Source organism: Nothoprocta perdicaria, unplaced genomic scaffold (assembly GCF_003342845.1).
Source record: "Nothoprocta perdicaria isolate Ctin4 unplaced genomic scaffold, notPer1 scaffold_40, whole genome shotgun sequence".
Lineage (NCBI taxonomy): Eukaryota > Metazoa > Chordata > Aves > Tinamiformes > Tinamidae > Nothoprocta > Nothoprocta perdicaria.
Genome location: NW_020455644.1, coordinates 1,600,346 through 1,608,064, shown reverse-complemented (window position 1 = coordinate 1,608,064; position 7,719 = coordinate 1,600,346). Strand labels below are relative to the sequence as shown.

The 7,719-nt window shown below is 42.5% G+C and overlaps 1 protein-coding gene across 1 annotated transcript in view; it reads left to right on the top strand.

Moving 5' to 3' along the window:
- Positions 1-420: 420 nt before the first annotated feature.
- The window catches only part of NEK10 (NIMA related kinase 10), a 79,978-nt gene continuing 72,679 nt past the window's right edge, over positions 421-7,719 (top strand). The window contains exons 1-5 of the mRNA XM_026045563.1: positions 421-443; positions 2,966-3,081; positions 3,412-3,472; positions 4,676-4,809; positions 5,133-5,231. Coding sequence (XP_025901348.1) covers positions 3,008-3,081; positions 3,412-3,472; positions 4,676-4,809; positions 5,133-5,231 — 368 coding nt within the window. The 5' untranslated portion in view covers positions 421-443; positions 2,966-3,007. The remainder of the gene's footprint in view (positions 444-2,965; positions 3,082-3,411; positions 3,473-4,675; positions 4,810-5,132; positions 5,232-7,719) is intronic.

The following is a 7,719-nucleotide window of genomic DNA, read 5'->3' as shown; positions in this document are numbered from 1 at the left end:
GTAATAAAAACCTCCTGAACGCCAAAACGGGGTCTTTTTGATGTGTGTTTTTTTTAATGTGTTTTCTACGTGTGGTCCGTTTTTGTGCAGGGCCCGGGGCCGCGGCGCGTCTCGTCGCCATGGCAACGCCCGCGGCGTTAGCGGTCGCTAGGGCGCCGCGGAGCACGGGGACTTGCGATTGGTCGGCGAGCCGGCGGCTCCCCAAGAAGGGGCGAGGCGATTGGCCGGGGCGCCGCGGCCGCAGCGGGGCGCGCAGCGGGGCGGAGGCGGCGCGGAGGCCTCGCGGCGGCGCCGTGAGTGGGGCGAGGGGGGCGGCGGGTCCCCGAGGCTGCCGCCGCCCGCGGCCCTGGCGCTCCCGGCGGGGCCCGGGCCCGGTCCCGGTCCCGGGCAGGAGCTCCCGCCGCGGGGCAGCTGAGCCGCGGGGAGCACCGCGTTCAGCGAAGGTAATAGCAGCGGGTTCCTGCAGGCGCACGAGGTGGTGCAAAACGCCTTGAAAAGCAAGTGCTTGGTGGGGGGCACCTTTGCAAAGGCCAGGAGTCTCTGTACTTCAAGCCCTGTGTACACTGGGTGCCCTCTGCCCRCACAGTTGGCATCTCAGGCCTCTGTCTGCCCTAACAGCATCTAGGATAAAACATCTTCCGTATATAAATATAAAAATATTTATCCTAAAATGATGCTCACGGCGGCCCCTTCGCTCCCGCGCTCCCTGCAGCGCCTTAGCCAGCCCGCAATGCTCAGAGACATTCCCCATCCCGGCACCATCCCCAGTCTTCCCCAGGGATTCCCTAAAAAGGCCTGGCCGGGCAGAGGGAAGAGATTTCCCGGAGCTGCTCAAGTGTCCGTGCCTTGATAGAGATCTGCTGTGTAAACCGCAGCGATGCTGCTGCTCCGCACGCCTGTGAGCTGCAGTTTATCAGGGTGCACTCGGGCCCAATCTGCAGCCGTAAGTCATGAGCTGGGAAAGGAGCCCGAGGCCTCGCRTGGCTCCTCTCCAGGAATGTGAGCCTGGCCTGCCCATTTATGGCTCCACTGGAACTGGGAAAGCAGAGGGAAAACACGCACACAAAAAAGGGGKTTGAATGTTTTGAATTGCTGGGGGAATAGGAACCACTCTCTGGATCCTCCCTRTGGTTAAACAAGGTAAAACTGAGTGGTAGGTGTATGTGTGTAGTGTGGCAAATGTACAGATTTCCATGTTGATGCAAATCCCGTGGGAAATACTGCTCAGCCGATGCCTGTGCGATTCCTGGGTTCAGACCCTCTCGTCACAGGCCGTGACCTCCTGGCTGCCTGGATCTCCGGGAATTGTGGGGGAAGCCRTCCCGAGGTCACTGCAGAAGGCAATTTCGAGAGCTCTTCATCACCTTTAATGCTTCCCTTCCCATCATTTGACCCTTTTTGGAATACTTTTTTGGCAATAACATATTGATAATTGCTCCTTTAAGGAGAAATTTTCCATGTGATCTCACAGCCAGCATGTGGTACTAGATACTTTCCTGTCTGACAACAGCATCAGAAGTCTTACTAAAGCCAAGGTATCTGCTGCCTCTTTATCCAGCTTACGTCAGTTACCCTTCAGTGTGATAGATAGTGGAGCTCAGCCAATGGAGTAATGAAGAAAAGAATTCAAGATAAATAGGATATTTGGCTTATAAAGCTGTTCATATCTATTATCTGTATCCAGTAGTGACTGATAGCAAAAATAATAAAGCATGCTAGATTTTTTTTTCTGTTTAAGACGGTTCTTAGCTATTATAGTTACGGAGGGAGATTATCCTCCACTGTCTTTTTGTGTTTTGGTTTATTTGGGGGGTTGTTTTCACTTTCTGAAACTTTGTTTCAGAGGAGGAGGGGAGGCTGTCAGGTTTCATAGGGAAGTCCTGGTAAAGAGACATCAATGGGACATCCAAACTCTCCATGTCCAGTGAAGAATGAAACAAAGGGAGGAATGTATTTTCCTTAAACCCGGAGTGCTCTCTCACTGCGCAGCTCTGTGCAGTTCCCTGGGATTATTGTTCCGCTCCAGCCTGCTCCGGATCGATGAGTCCCTTTCTCCCCAGGGAGCAGGTTCTGCTGCATGGTTGCTCCAAGGATGGTGAGAGCTTCCTCGTGGCTGCTTTATTCCCATGGTTTTCTCTCCCTTTCTCCCTGCCTGCGATGCAGCGTTTGCAGCGAGGGTGATGGGCGCTTTGGAAGCGGCCAGCCCAGAGCTTTTGTGGAAAGTCAGGCCGTGCAGGGGGCAGACAGATACACTGAGAGTCTATGTGCGGTGGGACAAGGGGGCCATAGGGGCTGAGGCTCCGCTCTTGCGCTGCTCCCGTTATTCAACCAGCTCTGCTCTTCTGCTGGGCTAAGCAGGACACACATCCCGCTCGGTGGGGAAAGCCTGGGCACTGCTAGGGTACGGCCTGCAGCTGAAATTCAGGAGATCCCGATTCTAAACTCCGCAGGAAATTTCTGTGGCTCCCTGGTAGTTTGCATGATGCATACATCTCATTTGTTTTGTCAGGAACTTCCTTCTTCTACCTTTCATCTCTCGTCTGTGTTTAGATGATAAAAAAGCCACTATTTTCCCTGCTGCTGGGACAGCCCATCGTATGGGACAGCCCAGGTGCCAGGCTGCAAGCCCTGCGGTCACRCAAATAGCCATCCCACCCTAGGGATGCAAGTAACTGTAACAGGATGCTGCAAGAGGAGCAATGCCAATACAGACGAAGGGCAAGACAGCTGATGTCATTTACCCACACTGAAAATGTTTCTGGAAATGAAGGTTGCTSTGTGTAAGGCTAATTACTTTGCTTGCTAATATGTGGAATTCTAAAGGACTCTAGTCATTTAGTGTTTAGAGTTTTGTGCTGACCAGATAGCTGACCCACGTTTTTCGTCTTGAAGTAATTCCAGTTGTTTCTGTAAGCGTTTGCTGCTTTTTGTCATAGTGATTGAATTCTGTTGCTTTATTTTTCAGGAAAAGCTTTTTTTAGCCCCGTGACGATGATGATAATGTACAATGCCTGATCAGGACAAAAAGCTGAAGAGCACAGAAAAAGCATCAGACAGGAAAACTCTTGGGACGTTTACTAGGTACAGTGTGTGACGTTTTACTTTGTTTGAACTTCAGCAGTACCCACGTGCTATTTGCACTAGCTGCCAAGGCTGAATGCTGTAATTGGAAATGCAGTGTAAACATGACGACTGTTACTCTGGTCGCAAAGTTTATTTACACCTTTATTGATTTAAGGCATTCTGGAGAAGCTATAAATTCTTTTCTACATAGAGTGGTGACATTAGGCCACATCAGAGAACTTTATTTTTTCCCATTAGCCATGTAGCTTGTTGGTCTCTTTTTTTAACAAAAAAATATTTGTATGTGACTATTAATTTATGTTCTCACGCTGCTGTGTTTTATCCTAGGGATTATTCTGATCTTAAAAAGCTTCACTCTCTTTTAAACGTTCAGACCAGCAAACAACAGGTATTTTTTCACTAACCACTATTAAACATAGTCTACAATTGTATAATTATAAATAATGGTGACTATAGCCTGCTGCAAATAGTTATGATGTTATGTTCTGGTACAATTAATTAAATCTGTTAGTAAAATCTTGTGCAGTGCATGTGGCATCTTTTATTTTTGTTGGGGGAATTCGAGCAGTGGGATAAATCCCATTCAGAAAGAATGAAGGAGTGAGGCTGACCAACCTCTTAACCTCACCTGCTGTAATCTCTGTTTAATGGGAAAATATTGCTTTGTTATRTCAATATCTCTGGCAGAGTTTATACAGATATTGTTGCACATAGTCAAGTAGTCTAACAGCTTTATCTTCATCTGGGCTTTTTATACAATATTAGGAGAAAGTAGTCTTGGAGATTTATTAGTTACAATACAATTAAGAACAGTAAAGAATATAAAAGCACAAATTGGCATTTTTACTGTAAACACTTCATCTTGGGAGAGTAACACTCAGCTGAGAATCCTCAGCAGGAAGATTTCACTGTGTGGGGCTTGTTAGCAGTAACATCTTGTCCACCTTGATACGCTTAGTGGAGCCTGTGTTTGTCATTCAAAGAAAATAAAAGCAACAGATTGCAAGAGGCAGCAGTTCTCTGAATGCCAAACAGTTCCTGCCTTTCTATTCCATATAAAAATCATAAAAAAAAAAAAAAAAAAAAAGACGTGAGGAATCCCTCATAGGGTAAAGGAATCACTCCCTTCACTTCCTGGATGGAGGCATGGAATTGCTTCCAAGTATAAAGCTGAAACATCCCAGTCCTCCAATTTAAATAAAATACGAAGGCTGTGCAATTGTATAAGTGAGACTGGTAAGAAGTGATGACAAAAAGAATTGAGCTTGATATTGAGCTTTGTTTTTATAAATTTTAAAAGACACCATCTTGACACTTTATATAGCTTGATGTACAGCATTATTTTACATTGATTCTCCAGCACTTCATTTTTGTATTGTGATAAATATCACAAGTGTGTGTGTACATAAATATATATGTGTATATAACACACGCATACATATAAATTCATAATGGAAATTATAGATCCAAAATTTAATGCTRTCTGTGGTTCAAGTCAGAACTTGGAAAAACGCATATTTTGCATGTTAACATTCTCATAGAACTGATAAAATAGAGTGATTGCCTTGCAAATACTCCCTTTTCTCTTTAGTTTCCAGCTACTCATTTTGAAAGCGATCAAGCCAGCATGACCAAGTCTCAGCAGTCTGTCATCAATGGTGATGGGCAGAAACACCACACTCAGTCGCAAGGAACCATCGAATCTGCTGAACTGGAAAAATTCAGGTTGAAAAACGGCAGCTCTCACGACAACACCCTATTGTATATCAACATCTTAATGCACCTTGGGCTTGTTGGGGTGTTAAAAGCATCTATAATCTGCACTTTTATCTGTATCTTGTACTTCCATCTTAACCCATCGTCCAAAATGTGAATTACTTGCTTCTAGCTTTCTAAACCTAACTGTATATATTCTTGCTTTTGTAAGTGTCAGTCATATGTTCCCATTGAACAGAGTGGGCTGTCRAGTTTTATTATATTTGATTTAAATGAAGTAGTGATGTCTTTATTTGGAAATACAACCAATACAACTTTTTTTTTTTCATTAGCATGAGCTACAAGAATGAGAGAAATTTTAGCAAGCATCCTAAGCATGAACTTTTTCAGGAGATCTTCACAGCTTTAGTTCAGAACAGGCTTACCTGCAGGTAAGGATACTGCATGCATTTATATTTAAGGAAGAGAGGTTACTCTTCCATGAGTTAAGCAAAGAACCTGTATGCGTGGGTAAGACCTGGCATGGATATTTCATAGGCAGCCTTTTGTGTGGAAACTACTGGCTTCACATATCTGGATAATCATTGTTTTAGCCTTATAAACAATCTTTTGTATTCAGTACTGAAGACTGAACACTTGGTTGCTGGGAGGATGAATTGGGTACCTTTCACTAAATGTGGATGACCAAAATTCTAACATGATTCCCATGTTTCCCATGATTGTCTGTCCAAATCTGGTGGCTATGGTTTATGGTTTACTTTTTTTAAAAAATAATTTCATTCTTATTGTATTGATATTTATTTTTATTTTATGGACTGCTGCCAGTATATAAAAAGACTTCAGTGCAACTTAGATGAGCTTATGTTGCTGTTCACTTTTACTTGTATATGTGCATGTAACAGAAAGAAAAAAACCCATTTCTAATGTTGTTCTCATAGCTTTTGATGGAGTGAAAAAATAAGTGCAAGACCTTCAAGAAAATTGCCCCATTTTGATGCCTTCCATTTCTGGGAAAGAAAAGTCTTTTTCAGAATTTGATTAATATATGCCACTGAAGTGTGTTGTATTTTTTATCAAGACAAATCTTTGGAAAGTTTGGAAATTCTCTCTTTTGTGAGTGAATTTCATCATCTCAGTACTACTAGAGGGATATCAGTGGCTCCACTTCATTTAAGAATAACAATTTAAGAATAGCTTATGTCCTCTCTTTCCAAATTGTGTTYACATATTGTGGCACATGTCTTTTGATGATGATATAATAAAACCAGCCTCCTTTATTATAAATGAAAGCACCCAGATAAGATTAATGAAAGAAGTGTATATTAATAGACCTGTAAAACCCATAGCAGAAGTGCARTTACAAAGGTGATTTAGTTGCCTTTTGTAAATCTCTTACTGCAGCCATGATGTTATCCTCTCTTTGGAACTGTGGCCGTGGCATTTTCKCAGAGCTGCCTAAGGAGCTGTCACCTGCATCTCCATTAGACACTTTGCTGGCACAACCATGTTTGTAGGGGTGCAAAAACTTCACACCCACTTGCTGATTCATCACTGTGTTAGCAGAAGACYTGGTTGCAGATAGTCCCATGGAGAATAAAGCTCTGATCAGCTGACCTTAAACTGGGAGAAGCAGTGCAACTGAACAGGGAGAAAAACGCCTSCTGGCATGTGCTGAATTACACTGGGCTCTCCAGTAACAAACAGCCTAAATATGACTAGAGGCAGAGGCTCTCAAACCTTAACTAGGCTCGGAGAACTACTTTTCCTGAAAGTATTGCAGATGGATGGCTCCGTTATGGAAACTAGCTTTGATCAAGAATCAAGATCTTTTGAAAAAATAACTTTACAGGATCTGTTTTCAAAGTGAGGTGAAGATCATTTCCAGTCTCACCTACCACTGTTTCCTAGCGCCAGAATGTGGTTGYTGGTTACTCTGCCTGAAAGCAAAGTGCTTTTCTAAAGGGACCAAGTATGGAAACAAAGTAAAAAATATTGCTTCTGGCAGAATATTGGCATTAAAAGGGCTGAGATTTTGCTAGTATCTATTTGCACAGCATTTATTTTTATCCAAATATTTTTAACCATTGGCGTCATTCCTAACTGCAAATGCTAACAAGGGAAGAGAGCTGCCACGTCGCACAGACTTCTCCCATTCTTTGGAAACTTGCCCAGAYACAGATTCTCTCAAGTAAAACAAAACCAAGAGGGTTCCAATGCTCGATTTGTTTCAAATGGGGAAGTGGGGTATATATACTTTCCAAGGACAATGTAATTACTCAAACACTGCTGGTATTTATGTAGGACCACTGCCCTTTGGTATTCTGTGCAAGTCCAATTTGGGGTTTCTGCCAAGCTCCACATGCAGGAACAATAAAAGAGGAAGCTCTCTGTGAAAGTATGATCCCATATAAAAACATYTAAACAATATAAGTTATTCCAAAGACTAGTAATAGTCTTCAGAATAATTAGACTAATAATAGACTAATATTCTTACAATAGTAATAATATATTTTTAAAAAAACAGAATAGATGATGCTCATTTAAACCTTTATTTCAAATCTAGCTATTCTTTCTCTGCAGCACTCATGTTTTTATTACATTTTTATGAATGTAGAATTAGTGCACTGAAATTTGGCATATGCTTTCTCTGTTTCTACCCTTTGGGGCCTTGATGCTTCATTTGAGCTAAGTTTCTGTCAAATCATGATCTGATCTTTCCTAGTTCATTCSTAGATCACTTCACTGATAATAAATGAGGGTGGTAATGTTCATATTAATTAAATCAAATTAATTAAAATTGTTACTAAGTTTGAATATAAATAGGATTTAGAGTTGCATAGTATAAAATTCTGTAGTGTAGTATATTGCATAGCTAGCGTAGGTTATTCATTTCTAGTAAATCAATCCTGAAATTGAAAT